The sequence below is a fragment of the Gymnogyps californianus genome, unplaced genomic scaffold (genome assembly GCF_018139145.2).
Source record: "Gymnogyps californianus isolate 813 unplaced genomic scaffold, ASM1813914v2 HiC_scaffold_34, whole genome shotgun sequence".
NCBI lineage: Eukaryota > Metazoa > Chordata > Aves > Accipitriformes > Cathartidae > Gymnogyps > Gymnogyps californianus.
The window spans coordinates 399,104-418,080 of NW_026114224.1; the positions used below are offsets into that span (position 1 = coordinate 399,104).

Sequence of the window (18,977 nt, forward strand, 5' to 3'; positions counted from 1 at the left end):
GTCACTGCAGCCGAGGCTGCCTTTGAGCTCCACATCCCCAACAGGCCCAGCCTCCTTGTTGGGGAAGAGGAGCTCCAGCGGAGCCCCTTTCCTCATTGGCTCCTCTGTCACTTGGAGGAAGCCGTTGTCGTCGATGCACTTAGGAGCCTCCTGGGCTGCTTCTGCCCTGCTGGGTTGTCCCCCCAGCAGGTCTGTCTCAGGTCCCCCGTGAGGGGCAGGTTCCTGGGCACATGAGGCTGCTCCTACCTGTCTGTCGAGGGCTTCACCCGCTTGTTCTCCCTGGTCAGGCAGCCTGTAGCAGACACCCACTACCACATCACCTTTCCCTGCCTGCTCTTTAGTCCTCACCCAGGAGCCCTCAGTTGGCTCTTCACCCATCTCCAGGCAGAGCTCCATGCTCTCCAGCTGCTCCCTCACATAAAGGGCAACTCCCATCCTCCTCTTCCCGGCCTGTCCCTCCAGAAGAGCCCGTGTCCCTCCAATACCCACCCCAGTCCTGGCAGCCATCCCACCACTTCTCCATCATCCCCACAAGATCATGGCTCAGCAACTGCCCACAGGGCTCAAACCCACCGTTGCCAGTGGTGGCCCCCACCCCAGGGAAGCCCCCACGCTGGGGGGACAGGATTGGTGCTAGGGGATGCAGCTGGGGGCTCCCTCCCCAGTGTGCACTCCCCATACTGGGGTGGTCCCACTGCCCCCCATTACCTCAGGCTTGGGGAGTGTTGCGGCCCCACGGCTGGATCCACTCGGGATTAGTTTAGCATGAGGTTCTCCCTCACCAAAGATGAGGTTCCCCCCCTTCCCATCCCCCAGGACCAGCAAGAATCATCTCTGTCAGCCTGGGGGAGCAACGCGCCCCTGCCCCGGGCTCTCCCCACCCACTTGGGGTCATCCCCATCCCCCCCCACCCCCACTACCCCTGCTGCACAGGTGGCAACGAGGAGATGTTCCCCCCATGGGTCTGTCCTGGTTTCGGCTAGGACAGAGTTAATTTTCTTCCTAGGAGCTGGTATAGTGCTGTGTTTTGGATTTAGTAGGAAAATAATGTTGATAACACACCGATGTTTTTAGTTGTTGCTAAGTAGTGTTTATACTAAGTCAAGGATTTTTCAGCTTCTCATGCCCAGCCAGCAAGAAGGCTGGAGGGGCACAAGAAGCTGGGAGGGGACACCATCAGGACAGCTGACCCAAACTGGCCAAAGAGCTATTCCATACCATATGACATCATGCCCAGTATATAAACTGGGGGGAGTTGGCTGGGAGGGGGGATCGCGGCTCGGGAACTAACTGGGCATCGGTCAACGAGTGGTGAGCAATTGCATTGTGCACCACTTGCTTTGTATAGTTTAATTCTTTTAGTATTACTATTGTCATATTATTATTATCATTATCATTGTTTTTCATTCCTTTCTGTCCTATTAAACTGTCTTTAACTCAACTCACGAGGTTTTTTTCCTGATTCTCTCCCCCATCCCAGGGGTGGGGGGGCGGTGAGCGAGCGGCTGCGTGGTGCTTAGCTGCCGGCTGGGGTTAAACCATGACAGGGTCGCAGCTTTCCGACAGAGCAATTGGATTTAGTGCAACGAGGAGGCTGCAGGAGGGGGTGGGGGTTTATGCACCGTTAAAAGATGCATTTAAAACCCAGCAGCTGGGTCCCGCTCGTGCCCCACAGCCCGAAGGAGATGCCGACACAGATACGCGTGGAGCTGAGCTGTTTATTGGGGTAAATTGGGGGGGTCCGGAGACACCCCCCCAAGGTGGGAAGGGAGGGGTGGGGAGGACCCCTCCAGCCCCCATGCTCTGCAGGGGTGCAGAGCCAGGGTATATACAAGCAGGGGCTGGTACCTGCAGGGGGAGGGAGTGATTTCCAGGGGGTTGCAGGGCCTGGGGGGGGCAGGGATGCCTGGTGCAGGGGGTCTCCAGGGTGCTCTCACTTCTGCAGCTGCTTGATGCGGGCGTCTATGTTGGCAAAGTTGTGCTCTGTGATGGCCAGGTTCTCCTTCATTGTCTTCTGGACCTGGGGGGGGCAGTGAGGAAGGGGGTAAGCAGGGGGGGCAGAATGGGGACCCCACTCCACCCCAGCAGGTGTTGGTGGGACCCACCTCCGCCAGCAGCACGCTGTTGTGCTTGAGAGCCCCAGCCAGCTCCTGCTGCATGGTGTCCAAGCGCACGAGGACCTGCCCAAACTGTGTGGCTGGGAGGGAGGAGAAAGCTCAGGGCTGGGGGGGACACCGGTGCCCCCCCACCCGACATGCTCCCGCTCACACCATGCCACTGTCCCCAGCATCCCCTCCAGCCCCTCACCTTGCTCATGCAGGTGCCAGAGGGTCACCAGCCTCTGCACAACATCAGGCAGAGTGCTGGCCACGGCGTCCCAGTGCTGCATCGTCTCATAGATCTGGTGGATCTGGGGGATGGGGCAGGGCAAGAAATGGGGGGGGTCAGCACAGTCTGGAGGAGGGGCTCCATTTATCCCCCGCCATGCCAGGGCTGCCTTTGGGGGGCCCTCCCCACCAGCTCTTCCCTTGCTCTGGGTGTTAGCCTCTTGCACGATTGCCTTGTGCTTGGCAATTCCATTCACCTTCGCCAGGACGCTCTGGGGAGGGGGGAGTGGATGTGAGACCCCAAATCCAGCAGTGCCCATCCCTAACTTCATGGCCTCGGCCAGTGCCATCCCCTGGCTCTCCCGTGGCCCCGTGACACCCAGCATGCCGTTCCCTCCTTCCGTGCGCCCCTCACCTGCAGCCGGGCTTCCACTTGGTCCAGCACGGCCTCATCCAGGATGTTGACCTTGGCCTGAAGGAGCTGCATGGTCTCCTGGGGACAGAGAGCAGGGTGAGGGGGGACATGGCACCACCCTGGGACTTCCCCCCTGTCGTGGTTTAACTCCGGCCAGCAGCTAAGCACCACGCAGCTGCTCCCTCTCTTCCCCCGCGCTCCCAGTGGGATGGGGAGGAGAATCGAGAAAGAAGGTAAAACTCATGGGTTGAAATTAGAATGGTTTAATAATTAAAGTAAAATATAATAATAATAATAATAATAATGAAATATAACAATAATAATAATAATAGTTGTCATGAAAAGGAATATAACAAAAAAAAAGAAGAGGGAAAGAAAAGAAAAAAAAAAAAACAGTGACGTACAATGCAATTCCTCACCACCCACTGACTGATGCTTGAGCAGCAAAAGGTATGGAATATCCCTTTGGCTAGTTTGGGTTGGCTGTCCTGGCTATGCTCCCTCCCAGCTTCTTGTACACCTCCTTGCTGGCAGAGCATGGGAAACCGAAAAAATCCTTAAGATAAGTGCTACTTAGCAACAACTAAAACATCAGTGTGTTATCAACATTATTCTCACACTAAATCCAAAACACAGTGCTGTACCAGCTACTAAGAAGAAAATTAACTCTATCCCAGCCGAAACCAGGACACCCCACCAAGTGCTATGGGCACGGGGTGGGGGGAAAGGGACCCTGCGTGCCCCCCAGCCCCTGCCTGACTCACCATGAGGCTAGTGCCCTTCAGCCTGAACAACAGCGGGTGCTGTGGGGAAGGAAATTGCATCAGTGGGGCAGGATGGGGGGCAGGAGAGTGGCAGGGCAGGAGCCCCTGGCCCCTCACCTGGCTCTCGGGCTCACACCACACCGTCGCCTCCAGCTGCGCCAGCCGCTTCTGCAGCTCCGCGATCTGGGGGGAGATCAGGGCGTGAGACAGCAGGACACCCCATTTTGGGGTCAGGCACAGTGTCCCCCTCCTCCCCACGCTCACCTTGGCCATCTGGGCAAACTGGTCCTGCTCCGGCCTCCAGTACAACTCAAAGGTGACGGCGTCTCCAGTGGGCACCTGGGCTTTAGCGGGGCTCATCCTCAGCGCCACCTTCCTGCTTTTCACCACCTCCAGCTGCTGCAGCAGGCGCCTGGGCAGGGGGCAAAGGTGGGCACGGGGCCTCGGCACTGCCCCGCGGGGACACTGCCATCCTCCCCCCGCGCCCCGACCTGTGGCCCCAGGGTCCCAGGACCCCACTCACTTGGCCAGGGCGCCGTCGGGGTCCACAAAGTCTATGGCTGTGGAGGGGCCCAGCAGCTTCTCCAGGTGGCTGGAGACCAGCTGCTGCTGCAGGCCCTCGACATGCCTGGCCAAGGCCATGGGTATCAGCTCCTACTGCGCCGCTGACTGCTTCACTGTGCTCTAGGGTGAGGAGGTGTAAGGGACTGAAAGAATTAATGTCTGTCAATGTCTCAAACATTGTAGCAATACAATGTACAGCCTGCATAACAAAGAGGGACCTCAGCAAGAAGTGGCCACTATCCACTGTGGTGGTAATATTGTGCGAGTTTGTCATGGTAATATTGTGGAGAGGAGTTTGTCATGGTTATACTGTTACAGGTTTTGCCAAGCCACTATCCGCTGTTTTCTACCAAGCTTTAAGCAAGTTTTGAGTAAAGTTGTGATCTGATTGAACCTCTCGAGTAATTGTCATTGGTCCGAATTACCACACAGAGAATCAAAAGGTTAACCTCACCCTCACCCATCGAGTGGGACAGGACATTACATTGGCGTCACAGACAGGATTCTCTGTGGGAAGTGGTAAAGAGGTTTCATAAAAGGGGATATCAGCCAGAGTGCTATAGAAAGGAGAACTGATTTGCAGTTAAAGCCGAAATCTCTGGCAGGAGATCATGGCAACCTGGGATAGGCCAGATCTTGACTGCTCCCCAGTGTTGGATTTATTGAAAGATTATAAAGCTTGCCCAACCCTGAAAGGGCGTAGTTGGGCTGAGGAACACTGGCAATCTCCGGCAACTGTGGCGGAATGGGTAAGAGACTTGGCAAAAGAGAACAGGTGGAGGCTTGGAAAAGGGAAGCCTACGGTTTGCAGTGTTTTAGGAGCTGCATTGATAGCTGCCCAGAAAGATAAACACGTTGTTAAACAAGCTGAGCAGGAGGAAAGTGAGTCTTTGTGAGATTTGGTAAAATTGCAAGCAGAATTGGAAGTAGAGTGGGTGAAACGGCAACAAGCTGAAAAGGCATTAGCTAATGAGAAATGAATCACAGAAAACTTACAGGGCAGCCTGCAGGATGCATTTGTGAGGGAAAGGGAGTTGAAGTTGAAACTGGCTGGGTGTGGGGATGATCTAGAAAGCGAGCTGGGATTTTCCAGCTTACCGAGAGGTTGCCCCTCACTACCTGTGGAGGGAAATGGAGGCAGTAATGGAACCCGCTCCTGCCCCCAAACTCCATCCACTTCTTAAAACTGAAGTCGTATATGATGGCAAAGACAGTGAACCCTCCGTTACTACTAAAGAGACACCTTATACAGTTACTGAATTGGCAAAGTTACAGGAAAAATATAGTAGACAGGCCAAGGAAACTGAGACCGAATACGTGTGGAGGGTCTCTTTGACTGGCAGGGATAGAATAAGGCTTTCAGAAGAAGAGGGTCAAGGATATTGGGGTCCAGGTGTATTTTTGACAGTGGAGGATGATCGGGAACCCTGGTCCTTGACTCAGAGGGTGGCATACTGAGTTAGACCAGTATGGCCACCATACTGGGTGGCTGGAGGGTTAGACCCCTTGGAGAGGGGAGATCCCATTGCCATTCCCACCCCTGGGGTAAGCCGTCTTACCGAGAGTGTACAGAAAGCGGCCTGCCTTCAACTGATGCATGATAGGCGTTTAGTCCCTCATCAACCTTCTCCAATGTTGTTGTTTGCTAACCTAGATAGGATGACCCCCTTGATTAGAGGACTACCTGACTTGCTAAAAATCTATGCTGTACAAGTTCAAGACCGGCTAACAGCCATTGTGGCAGGAGGGCCACAGGCTGGACCAGGTCTCACTTGGGGAGAGATTGCATGAGAATTATTAATTACAGCCAGCACGTGGGATTTGTTGGGAAAGAGGGGAAGGCACAAACAGTAGTCCGCAGAACCGAGACAGAGGAGATAATACCTCACCCCCGAAATAGAAATCTTGTGGGAGGAGTGTCAAGAAATCAGTTGTGGAAGGAAGGTGTAGAGAAAGGTGTTCCCTGGGAAATAATGGACGGCTGATCCCTCCCCAATTTGCAGCTGTTGGTAAAGATGTGGAAACCGGTAGATAGGAGTCAGCCAGGAAAGGAAAACAATCCCGTAGCCCTTGTATCTCAGAGATCGGCCATTCCGACGGCCCCCTAGAGAGGAATCATCTGGCCCTCCAAAGTCAGGGAACTTCTTGTGCCATCCCCAGTAAGTGAGCTGGGGGACAGCGAGTGGGTGTATTTTAGACAGCTCACTGAAATCGGGCAGGGGGACCTATTGGTAACTTTCCCCCTTGGCCCTTTCAAGACTCCAGTCACTTTCCTGGTAGACACAGGAGCCCAAATGTCTGCTTTGAATTCCAATACCGTGGACAGAAGTGGGATTGTCCCTGACAAAAAACGGATATGGGTTACCGACGTGTTTGGCTATTCCAAACCCCAGCACATGGCCCGAATAAAATGTTGGTTGCTGGGAGACACCACCCCCACTGAGGCCATGATGATACTGGGGACTCCTGCAAATATTCTGGGATTAGATTTGTTAAAAGGTAAAGCCTGGATGGATTCGGCAGGGAGGGAATGGAAGTTCGGGTCCCCAGCAACCCTGATAATGCTTTTGCAAACTGCACCTGCGCTGCCCCCATCCAAAATCGTAAATGTGAAACCCTACCCTTTGCCACTGAGAGCAAGGGAAGGAATCGCTCCAGTGATAAGGGAACTGCAGGAACAGGGAGTAATTATTCAAACCCACTCCCCTTACAACTCCCCAGTGTGGCCAGTTCGCAAACCAAATAGAAAATGGAGACTAACAATTGATTACTGGTGCTTAAATGCAGGCACCAGCCTCTTAACGGCAGCCGTACCTAATATAGTGGAACTGATCTCCACTATACAGGAGCAGTCCCATCAAAATCTTAGCTACCATTGATGTAAAGGATATGTTCTTCATGGTACCTTTACAAGAAAGTGATTAAGATAAATTTGCCTTCACGTGGGAAGATAGTCAATACACCTTTACTCATTTGCCCCAAGGATATCGACATTCGCCTGCTTTGGCACATCACACTCTGGCCCAGGCATTACAGAAATCAATCCTGAGGAAGGAGTTAAACTGTATCAGTACATTGATGATATATTGGTAGGTGGGCCTGATGCCGATGCAGTGGGGCAAACTCAAACAAAAGTAATTACTCTCCTAGAAAAATTAGGACTTCAGGTTCCGGCAGAAAAGGTACAGTTCCCCTCTCCTCAGGTAAAGTTTTTAGGCACATGGTGGAAGGGAAGAGCTGTGTGTATTCACCCCAAAATCTTGACTACCTTAGAACAGATAAAGATGTCAGAGACCAAAAGGAGCTGCAACTTGCCCTAGGCCTACTGGTATTCTGGAGAAAGCACATTCCAGATTTTTTGATCATAGCTCATCCCCTGTATGATCTAACACGTAAAAGGGCTACCTGGGAGTGGACCCTTATTCATGAGGAAGCCTTAAAGTTGTTAGTCTTTGAGGCAGGGGCTTATCAGGCTTTGGGCCCAGTACACCCAACATCCACTCCAAATTGAGTGGGGTTTTGTGATCCATGGGGCATCTATACATATGTGGCAGCGTGGACCAGAAGGTCTGACCCGCCCCATTGAGTTTTATTCCCGCAGCTTTAAAGGTGATGAGAAACAATACGCGATCTGAGAAAAAGGCCTTTTCGTGGTCAGTTTAGCCTTGCAGGAAGCCGAAAGAATTATACGGTGACAGTCAATTGTCTTGCAGGGACCTTTTAAAGTCTTAAGGCCTGTATTGGCTGGCACCACACCCGCCATGGGAGTTGTACAATGCAAAATGGTCAGGAAGTGGTATGCCCAGTTAGAACATTACAGTCACCTATATCAAGTGGAGGAGGGGGCACCCAAGACACTCCAAATACAGGAAGGATCATTTGCTTCCACAGATAAGGAAACCACTCCTTCCTATATAAAGGAAACTCCTCCATTTGAACCTCACCTGAAAAACATGTGGTTCACTGACACCTCTTCAAAAAGAGAGGGAAAAACATGGAGGTATCAGGCTGTAGCTCTGCACGTTGATTCCAGGGAGCAGATTATAACAGAAGGGGAAGGGAGCACTCAGGTGGGAGAACTGATAGCAGTTTGGAGTGTAATAACAAGGGAGATAGCCAGCACTGAACCTGTATATATTTACATGGGTTCATATGCCGTATTTAAAGGATGTACCGAGTGGCTCCCCTTTTGGAAGCAAAATCAATGGGAAGTAAACTGGGTACCCATCTGGCAAAGGTAAAGATGGGAAGAGATATTAGCTGTAGCTGAGCAGAAACCTACATGGGTAGGATGGGTGGCCACTCACCAAGGGGAAATCACCCAGCACACATCTGGAATAACCAAGTAGACTCACTCACCTGCTTGGTGATGCTGGCAAAAGAGGGGGAAGAGGAAAACTGGAAAAATGTGCTGGAGTGGCTGCACGTCAAGCGTGGTCACTCAGGAGTCAGAGATCTTCTCAAAGAAGCGGGAAGTAGAGGGTGGCCTGTCACCCGAGAGCTGTGTAACACTGTAATTTCTGCCTGTGGTCTGTGCCGTACTAGACTGGAAAAACACCCTTTACAAAATCCTCCACTTCATCTGCAAGATGGGAAAGGATTATGGGAAACATGACAGGTTGATTACATAGGACCTTTTAAAAAATCAAAAGGGAAACAATATGTACTCGTGGGGCTGGAAGTGGTATCAGGACTCATTCAGGCTGGAGCAGTAACACAAGCGACTGGGGAAAATACAGTAAAAGAGTTAAAATTGTGGTTTAGTTTTTTACCTAAACCTAAATTGATCCAATCAGACAATGGCAGTCACTTTACTGCTGGGGTGGTCCAGGAGTGGGCAAAAGTTGAGGGAATACTGTGGATATTTCATACCCCCTATTATCCCCAAGCTAATGGGATAGTAGAGAGGACAAATGGTCTCTTAAAATGATTCCTGACACCCCACAACTTTGGGTGGTCCACACAACTCTGGGAAGCTATGACCAGAGTAAATGATGGCTGGGGAGTTAATGGATGTCCACGAATCACTGCATTTTGCCCTAAGCTTCCATCCATACTCCCTGGGGAGTGTGAGACCGAAAACCCTGTAAGTCCTCTTCACTATCCGGGACAACTGGTCTTAGTTGAATTACCTACAGTAGGACAAGTACCACTAGTCCTAAAAACTCCAGTTAACATATATGCATGGGTAGCAACTGATGCCCACGGGAAAGAACATCGAATCAATACCAGATGGATCATTCTGTCTTTCTAATCACCAGTTCAAAAGAATCAGGATTTTCTTTTGTTCTTTTAACAGGTCCAAGTACTGGAAGCAGATTTCTCCTCAGCAGTTGAAGCCCATGTTGGTTTTGGGAATTTGGGTTGCTGTTGTATTGTTGTGTCTTATGGTTTTCATATTCTGTATCATCGTTATCGCGAATGCTGTTTTGGAAATTTGCAACTTAGACCATTATAACTTGTTTTGGTATCGCTGGGGAGCGAGCAACCAAACCATGATTGTTGATATCAATCTGTGCCAGCAGCCATGTACTTGGTTGCTTATCCTCTGTTTTTCTCTGTTCATGGTAAAACCTGTAAGCTTAGACACGCCAAATTTAGCTTGGGAACTCATTCAAGGTTTCATCCGGATGTCGGGGCACCAAGATAAGGGCCTGTGTATTGCCCTACCTAGATCAAGCGAAGAAGGTTTAAGGTTTTTTATTTCACCTGTAAATTTGTTGTTTATATTTAATATGACCAATGCCACCTCCCCGCTTTATCTACCCACAAGCTGGACTTATGAGGAGGCATGGGTCAATTGGGTGCAAACCCCAATGTTAGGATCCCCCTGGTATCAGGTGTGGGATAAGCCCCCTGTCCTAAACACCTCCGTTGAGATGGATAGTGCAAGATGTAAATTTACTGTACCGGAACTAAATATTACCATTCTTTCTCCGATAGATGGATTAAACCGTTTAATTGAGAACCACAAGGGGAACATCCCTGCTGGTAACTTTATCTCTGATAAAGAAACTAGCAGTTACCCCTGTACAGTTTACCCCTGGGACCCGCTGTTTGACCCCTTGACAAAACCTGATTTTTATGAGGCAAATTATTCTGTCCAATGGGACCCAGAGTAGTATAACCCCTTGGGATAGAAAAAATTTGATGTGGGCTTGGTCAAAATCAACTCTCACAACCTTTTGCCAACCCTAAATTTAATCCATCTAGCAGAGAGGCTGAAAGTCCCCTTTTTAACTTTCTAAAACGATCACCTGCAATTCAGGACCAGGGGATCCACCAGAAACTTGGCATATCAATAGTCTCAGAACCTTAATTCGAGATACGAGTGCATTTGGGGATATCCCTCTAAAGGATGGCAAAATAATGACATTACTTGTAATACCACCAATGGTGACCTTGGAAAGTGTGGAGTGTCCTACACCCATTACCCCATACGAGGGACACCACTGGACACCGAACCTGTTATCACCATTATGAATTCTACAGATCAATATACCTGTGAAACCAGCATTTATCCAGCCCCCTTAGGATTGGCTTGGGGGTGCTCAAATGGAAGATTTTATTCTTATTTAACATTAGAATATCATGGCAGTTTAAGGTGTGGATTGGGTATCCCTTCTCTGTGTCCATCTCATATTTTTGACTTTGTGATATCCCCCTGACGATTGCGTAGGGAGGCAAATAAGCCTAAAACCTGCCCCGAGTGGGCAATCAGTGGAGTTAAGATTCCCGATTATTATACCGATGGACAATTAGCTTCATTAATGTTTGAAAATATTTTTACCCGATACGTAACTTTGAAACGACACCAGTTTGTCTTAGCAAATATTACCTGGCAGGTACATCTTTTGAGTAACTGGACAAGATACGCTTTTGGAGAATTAAATTTGCAGGTCCAACAGGTATCGAAAACGACCCTTCAGAATCGCCTGGCTCTGGACATGATACTGTTCAAGGAAAATGGAGTCTGTGGAATGTTAAATCTCACTGACAGAGAATGTTGTATCACCATACACAACGCCACTACCTCAATAGAAGAAGCTAGAGCAAAGATGAAAAAGATAGCAGATCAAACAGCAGAACTTTTCCAATCCATGCAGCCAAAAGACTGGTTTGGTAACTGGACTCTGATCTCTTGGTTGCAGTCCATCCTACAGTCCTTGGGATTTACGGGATTGGGGGCTTGGTTAACAAAAATAGGATTAACATTAGTTGTTGGTTTTGTATTTTTAATCATCAGCATAGCTATTGTTCGTATCTCCCCTCTCCTCTCTCTTTTCTCCCTCTGTTCGCTATGTAAGAATCACCACCCTAGAAGATGAGATATCTGTTTGAGCCACGGGGTGGTGTTATGACAACTGTTTGTGAGTTCTTAGTTTTGATGTTAGGATGTGAAAATCACCAACCTTATAGAAGACTATGTAAACAATGTTTGAGCCATGAGGTGGTGTAAGGGACTGAAAGAGTTAACGTCTGTCAGTGTCTCAAACGTTGTAGCAATTAAGGTACAGTCTGCATAACAAAGAGGGACCTCAGCAAGAAGTGGTTGGCATGATCACCGGAGGGTATGCAGTCCCCTGTTCTGGCAGAACCAGCCTGGTAACACACCATATATGGCCAGAGGCCACACAAAGTTTATTTGAGGAGGGGGCTTGTAGCTCCTTGGAAAGTCCGTAAGAGCACCACCCCAATAAGCCGCACATGCTCAGTAAGTGAAGAACCAGCTGGAATACCACCATATATGTCAAGAACTGTCTAGAATGAACCCATATAAGTCTTCAGGAGGCGTGACTGTGGACGGAGATTTAGACTATAAAAGACACAATTGCAAAGAGCCATGTTGTGCGCGCCCGTCACCGGAGGACTACAGCCCAGAGTAGAGACTGTTGCTGGATCCAAGGGTGGTGATCTCTTTCTTTCTCTTTCGCTCCCCTTTTCTTGTATCTCTCTTTTTCTGTCGCTGTTTTCTGACCTTATTCTGGGCACATAAGGGTAATATCATTGTGAGTTTGTCATGGTAATATCACTGTGAGTTTGTTGTGGTAATACCGTGGAGAGGAGTGTGTCATGGTTATACTGTTACAGGTTTTGCCAAGCCACTATCCGCTGTTTTCTACCAAGCTTTAAGCAAGTTTTGAGTAAAGTTGTGATCTGATTGAACCTCTCGAGTAATTGTCATTGGTCCGGATTACTGGACAGAGAATCAAAAGGTTAACCTCACCCTCACCCACCAAGTGGGACAGGACAGGAGGAAAGGTGGCCGTGTCACCCCCCTGGGACAGCCTCTCCACTGCTTCCCAGGGCAGGGGTGATGCTCACCTGGATCTGCTCCATCTCCCTAAGCAGCTCCTGCACCTTATGCTGCAGCCACTGGTACTGCTGCTGGGGCATCTCTTTTTGGCACCAAGACCATCGCTGAGCTGCAGAGGGAGGAACGGGGGGGGTCAGGCAGGGGCCCACGGCCTGCAGGGAGCAGCCGAGCACAAATTGTCCAGCTGGAAAATAAGATGAACATGAGTTATTTCTCACCCCAAAATAGAGGAGGGCCATGGGATGGGACTTAGTTCCCCCTCAAGAACACAGAGGAGGGTGTTGGGGTGAATTATTTCCCCCCTCAAAAATGCAGGAGGGCCATGGACGGGGGGGGGTGGTATTTTGTCCCCCAAAAAACTGAGTTGGTAGCACAGGAAAAGAACATAGAAAGGGAACTGGGAAAGCGAACTGCTGCATGTTTGCAGTGAGCATCAGTCTGGAGCAGCTGGCAAGAAGGGGACCTGTGGGGCGGGTCCATGTGGGTCTCTGGGACACGTCCTCAGCGACGGCAGTGCCCGCAGGGCAGCACCCTTGCATGTTTCTTGGACGACCTGGTCGTGGTGCCCCTGGGCAGGGGCTGAAGAGAAAGGAGCTGCCTGTGTCCTGCTGGAGGTTTCGCCGGGGGCTTGAGCTCTACAGAAGAAGGAAAGGGGCCACGGGCAATGGCTCCTGCCACGCAGCAAGGGCAGCCGTTTATGCAGGATGGTGGATACACCCTCCTGCCTCCAAATCGGGCAAGAGCCTGGTCTGAGGCAGAGCCATCGTGGGGTGCGCGCAGGCAGAAGGGAAAGCAGCAGCCACCTCCTTCCGACCGCTCGCCTGGCATTCATTGATGGTAGCAAAAAAGGATTTGCTCACATTCTGTTTTCTTCTTGTTTGTGCGCAGATAACAGGAAAGAAGGCAGCCGAAGTACACACTAGCTAAAACCCTTTTGTGGCTGGCAATAAAGGTGCCTCTTGGCTGGGAGCACGAGAAGTAGCCCTTTTTCTGCTCTTGATTCTTTATATACAGTTTCAAGACTACTCACATCTTCATTTTTACAGTTTACGTAACCTATACGCTTTGGCCACGTCATCACTTGTTACCATTTGCTCTTGAGTATTTGCTCACGTGAACCCCCCGTGCAAGCATGCCTGATGCATATTTATTAGCTGAAGTTGCACTATTCTGTTGCAACTTTGCCGCTTTCAGCCAGTTTGGTCTGGTTTCTTCTAACAGCAAACCTCTTCTACAGGCAAGGTCATTGTCGGTCAAGTTCCATTGCGCATGTCTTCGAAGCCATCTTTACATGGTGGCTTTTCTTATGTGACATTGACAAGGTGACACGCTTGTCCTGCAATCCCCGATTTCTTTATTCTAGTTTTATTTCAGAAGAAATTTCTAGTTTCTTTCTTTCTAGTTTTATTTCAGAAGAACCGGGAGCTCGCTGGGCAGCTCCCAAAGGTGGCCGCCAGCTTTGGTGGCAGGATCCAGTTAAGGACGTCCCTCTTCAGCAGGACCAGGATGAGGATGGCGATCTGCAGGAAGGCGAGGAACAGAAGGAGTCTCCTGGGGAACAGGAGAGGGGTCAGGCAGAATAGGGGGCAAATTTGTCTCAGCTCTTTCCAACCACCCTCTTTGAATGCCACCGTGGGACCTTGCAGCATGCTGGGCACAACACGCCCCGCTCAGGACTGGGGTAAGGGGCCTGGGCATCTCTCTCGGCTCTGCTGTGTGTCTCGCCAGTGGGCCCCAAAATCCCCCCTTACACGCCCCCCAAGCTAGGAAGAAAAGAAATACTGAAGCATTTAATCCCGGAGAAGTCCAAAGCTGCCTAATGCCCTTGGACCACTGGCACGGGCATCCCACCGCCTATGGAAGAGCCCCGGCACCCCGAGCCCCCAGGGCAACTCACCGCAGCCAAGAAGTGATCTTATGCCCCTTGACACCAGCTGCTCCTCCTACAGGCCAAGGCACACAGGGACATGTGTTGGGGTGTGCGAGGCGGCCGAGGTTTGGGGGCTCAGACCCCCTCCCTCGTCCCCGCTGAGATCAGTGCCCCCATGTCCCCGGGGCACAGTGCAGACCCTTCCCTCCCCAAGGCCCACAGCAGGGTTGTCTGTCCTACCAGCCACACAGTCACCATCTCCTGCAGCAGTGACTCGCCTGTCTCTTCTGCCTGCACTGTCTTCCCCCTGCTACGGACACCATGGGGTTCGGGGCTGTGAGAGGAGACCTTGGCAGGCATGGCGACCCCCTGGGCTGGTGGGCTGGCACCAGGCACCCCTGGCATCCCAGCACTGCATGGACCCACCCCCCACCCCTGTCCCGCCCCAGGCCTGGGGGGCATGGAGGAGAGCCTGGGAGCTGCTCCGAGTCATGCAGAGCTGCTTCCAGGAGTCCCGAGCTGCTCCGAGATGTTTTGAGCCGCTTAGGAGAAGACAACGGGCTCTCCAGAGCAGGCTGGAGGAGCCAGAAAGATGTCTGCGAGCAGCAGAGGCCTGCCTGCAGCTGCTCAGCACCCCCCACCCCCTGCCCCAGGTTTCAGTCCGGCCCCCTTGCCACTCACAAAGCTGTTGGGTCTTGGAGGGCTTCCCATCTCTCCAGGAGGCGCTGGAGCTTGTTCGTGAGCAGCTGGACAAGCAAAGGACCTGGTCAAGAGTCCATGCCATGTCCGCTTGGAGGGGGTTTCCCCTACAACCACATTGAGCCACCGTCCCTCCTGTCCCCAGTACCTTCTTGATCTCAACCTGCTCCTGAACAGCTTCTAACAATTCTGACCGCTGCTCCCTCTGCAAAGCCAGCGAGACACACCGAAGGGCGCCATGGGGAGAAAGGGCATCCCCAGTCAGTCCCCAGGGCCTGGGAGGTCAGGCCAGGGCCAGGGCAGCAGGCACCCAGGGATCCTGGGGCTAGCACCGTTGCCCAGCAGCTCTGGCCACTCCCGGAGGGATTTCAGGGTGTGGGTCACAGACCTCGATCAGCTCCGGCTCTGCTGCGCCTCCTGCTGCCTTTCGCTGAAAGAGGTCTGCCTGGGAGAGAAGAGGGAACAGGAACATCTCCAGGAGCAGCAGGGGGTGGTGGAGGACCGCCTGCCACTGGCAAGGGCCCAGCGCCAGATTACCCAGCATGCTGCCTCCAGCCCATGCCTGGGTTCCTGTTACACACAGCGTCCCCAGGCACATGGGTGAGGGTCATTCATCCCACCCCCTTCCCAAAAGACATATTGCTGTGCCTGCAGACCCACATCAGGGTCCCCTGTGCAGCACAGCAACAGCCAACAGCCTAGGGGATCTCCAGAGGTCCAATCCCTCCATCGCGGATGCCATATCCCAAAGTAAATGTCCTCCCCAGCCATGCCGCTGCCCGTGGCTGCTGGAGTGCATGGACCCAGCACTGGCACCCCCCTCCCTGACCCTGCCAGGACAGGCCTCTTTCTCCCCTGTACCTTCTGCACCTCTTCCAGGCTGGTGGCTGCCTCCATGTTTGCTATCTGAAAGTGCTCCTGCAGGAGAGGAGGGAGGAGGAGCAGCCATCAGGGCACCGAGACATTCCCACGAGTGCACTCCCCTCCGCATTATACCCTCCCGCCTCCCCTCGGGCACTGCCTTTGCCATCGCGTCCCCTCTCCTTCCCAGCCCTGCAGGCACTGCAGGTGGACAGAGGGACCCCCAGGCCCAACTCCGGACACGGTCCACATCTGCACATGGTCCTGAGCAACTGGCTCTAGGTGGCCCTGATTGAGTAGGGGCATTGGATCTCCAGAGGTCCCTTCCAGCCTCAACCAGTCTGTGGTTCTGTGAACTCAGGTTTGTCTAGTCCACCAGCCTCTCCAGCTGCTGGAGCTCCTGGCCATTGTTTTCCAAACACCGTGCCATGACACAGTTCTAGGAAGAGGAGCCGGACAGAGGCACCTTCTTCCCCCTTCTACAGACACTATGGCAGGTGGTGGTGGGGGCCCCAGGGACCGTTGGGGAGAGAAGGAGCTTCCTCATCCCTGCTGTGCTGGGTGCCTGCCCCCGTCAGGGGCCTTCCGCTGCACGGCGGACACAGGACAGGTCTTTGGCGAGTGCTGTCTAAACTCCTGCCTGGCAGCACCGAGGTTGTCCCCCAGATGCTCCCCTGTCTCTGGGAGCAGCCCTCTTTATACTTGCGGGGATGCCTGTGTCACAGGCCCAAGGTGACATCATGGCTACATGGCTACCGCTGCCCACTGTGACACAGCCATCACCTCCCTGGGGCTGACACCAAGAGCTAACGTTGGGCCCCCAGCCACGGCCAGTGGGCAAACAGGGCATCACTCAGCAGCCACTCGTAGTGCACGGCTGGGAGCGACCGCGGGCACTGTGTCGGCGTCTCCCTGTGCGGTTTGCCTGTTCCTTGACCATCCGGCTGCCACAGGTCCCCAGCCCAGGAGCAAGCAGGAGCCAGGCTGCTGCTGGAGTTGCTGCTGCTGCTGCTGCTCATGGTCAGTTCTGTAACAGCTTGGGCAGACAGTGACCATGGTGGAGGTCGGGCTGGGGATTGTGGGGACATCGTGTGGGCTGGGGTAGCCCGGGGGGTGTAGGACACCCTGAGGCAGCACGTAGGGCAGCAGTCCAGTGGGTGGCAGCTCCTTGTGTGTCAAGGACACCCAGTGGGGCTGGGGCTGCCGTGGACTTGCAGAAGCCCATTACAGGCCCTGAGGTTGGGGGATGCGGGGCCCTGTGTACCCCCGGTGTTGGGTGGGTGGAGCCGGAGCTGTGCCCCCCCCAGCCGGGGCTCGCTGCCCTGCGTGCTCCCACCCCCAGGCTCTGCTGATCCCCCGGGATTCCTGCCCCTCCATGTGGGGACACACCAGGGTGCACCGTGTGGCCCAGGCTCCCACGCAGGCCCTGGACACATCCCCACAGTCCCCCCGGCTGCCCTGGGGCTCCTTGAGCCGGGAGGGGAACCTGCTCCATGTGGGGCGTGGGGGTGACAGGAGGACCCTACTGCCACCGCCTCCCTGGGGACAGGGTGTGCTCCTCACCAGGAGTACAGGTGGGAGTGAGTTACGGTGAGGGCAACCCCGGCTCTCACCCTGGTCCAGTGTCCTGGTTTCAGCTGGGATAGAGTTAATTTTCTTCTTAGTAGCTGGTACAGTGCTGTGTTTTGGATTTACTGTGAGATGATAATGTGCTGATGTTTTAGTTGTTGCTAAGTAGCGCTTATCCAAAGTTAAGGACTTTTCAGTTTCCCATGCTCTGCCAGCAAGCAGGTGCACAAGAAGCTGGGAGGGAGCACAGCCAGGACAGCTGACCCAAACTAGCCAAAGGGATATTCCATAACATAGAACGTCATGCCCAGTATATAAACGGGGGGCAGTTGGCCGGGAGGGGCGGATAGCTGCTCAGGCATCGGTCAGCAGGTGGTGAGCAATTGCATTGTGCATCACTGGTTTTTTTTCTTTTTTTTTCCTTTTTTTCCCCCTTCTTTTTTTGTTATATTCCTTTCATTACAATTATTATTATATTATTTCATTCTTATTATTGTTAGCATTGTATTTTACTTTAGATATTAAACTGTTCTTATCTGAATCCACGAGTTTCACCTTTTTTCCCGATTCTGCTCCCCATTCCACTGGGAGCGGGGAGGTGGGGGAGTGAGGCAGCAGCTGTGTGGTACTTAGCTGCTAGCTGGGGTTAGACTACGACACCCGGGCATGACCAGCAGCAGCTGTGACGGGCGAAACTCTTCCAGGTCTCCGGAGCATCCTCCTGCACGGACTTGAGTGAAGCCAACTGCCGGCTGGTGGAGGGGGTCTGTCGGCCATGGAGGGGGTCTGTTGGCCGTGGGGAGACACTGCCAGCCTGACACACATTCCTGTGGGTCTGGGCTGGTGCCATGGGAGCCAGTGGCTGATGGGGAAGGGCAGGGGCTGGCAGCAGGGCTGGGACAGCCCAGGGTTGTACAAGGACTGGTGGAGAAAAGGGGGATTCCCCTTACCATGGGGCCCAGGTGTGCACCTGAACCAGGGGGGGTGGTGATGGGCAGCCCTGTGGGGAAGGGGCTGAAGTTGTCCCTGTCCTAGTGCAGGCCTTGGGTGGTGGGGACAGGGAAGAACCCTGGGCAACCCCAGCTCCTGCCACTGGGGCAGTGGAGGGGAGGCAACGACTCCAACCAGTGATAGGGTGGGAGCTGCTGCCAGCCGAGCCTGAGCCCGAGCCCCCCCTCTCCCCCCCAGGGTGAGTGCATCTCCCTCCCTGTGGGCCAAGCGGGAGTGCAGGTTGGCAACTGGAGCTGTACTGCCTGGAGCATGGCATCCAGCCCAACTGGCAGATGCCCAGCAACAAGACCATCGGCGGGGGGAAGACTCCTTCAACACCTTGTTCAGCAAGACGGGGGCTGGCAAGCACGTGCTCCGGACCATCTTCGTGGACCTGGAGCCCATGGTGATGGGTGAGCGCAGGGGGGACCTGGTGCTAACAGGGCACCCAGTGTTAATGGGGTGCCCAGTGCTGACGGGGCGGGCCGGCTCTCCCCGCAGACAAGGTGCGCATGGGGACATATCGGCAGCTTTTCCACCCCGAGCAGCTGATCACGGGCAAGGAGGATGTGGCCAACAACTACGCCTGTGGGCACCACAC

At 53.1% G+C, this 18,977-nt stretch overlaps 1 protein-coding gene across 1 annotated transcript; it reads right to left on the reverse strand.

The window, feature by feature from the left end:
* Window positions 1–1,790: 1,790 nt before the first annotated feature.
* Window positions 1,791–13,634, reverse strand: DCTN2 (dynactin subunit 2). The gene is given in 12 exon segments (XM_050914264.1): window positions 1,791–2,020; window positions 2,106–2,197; window positions 2,308–2,410; window positions 2,522–2,599; window positions 2,743–2,820; window positions 3,507–3,545; window positions 3,624–3,689; window positions 3,771–3,918; window positions 4,030–4,190; window positions 12,396–12,473; window positions 12,476–12,496; window positions 13,614–13,634. Coding segments are annotated over 12 exon segments (972 nt in total). The 3' UTR covers window positions 1,791–1,933.
* Between the last annotated feature and the right edge of the window lie 5,343 nt (window positions 13,635–18,977).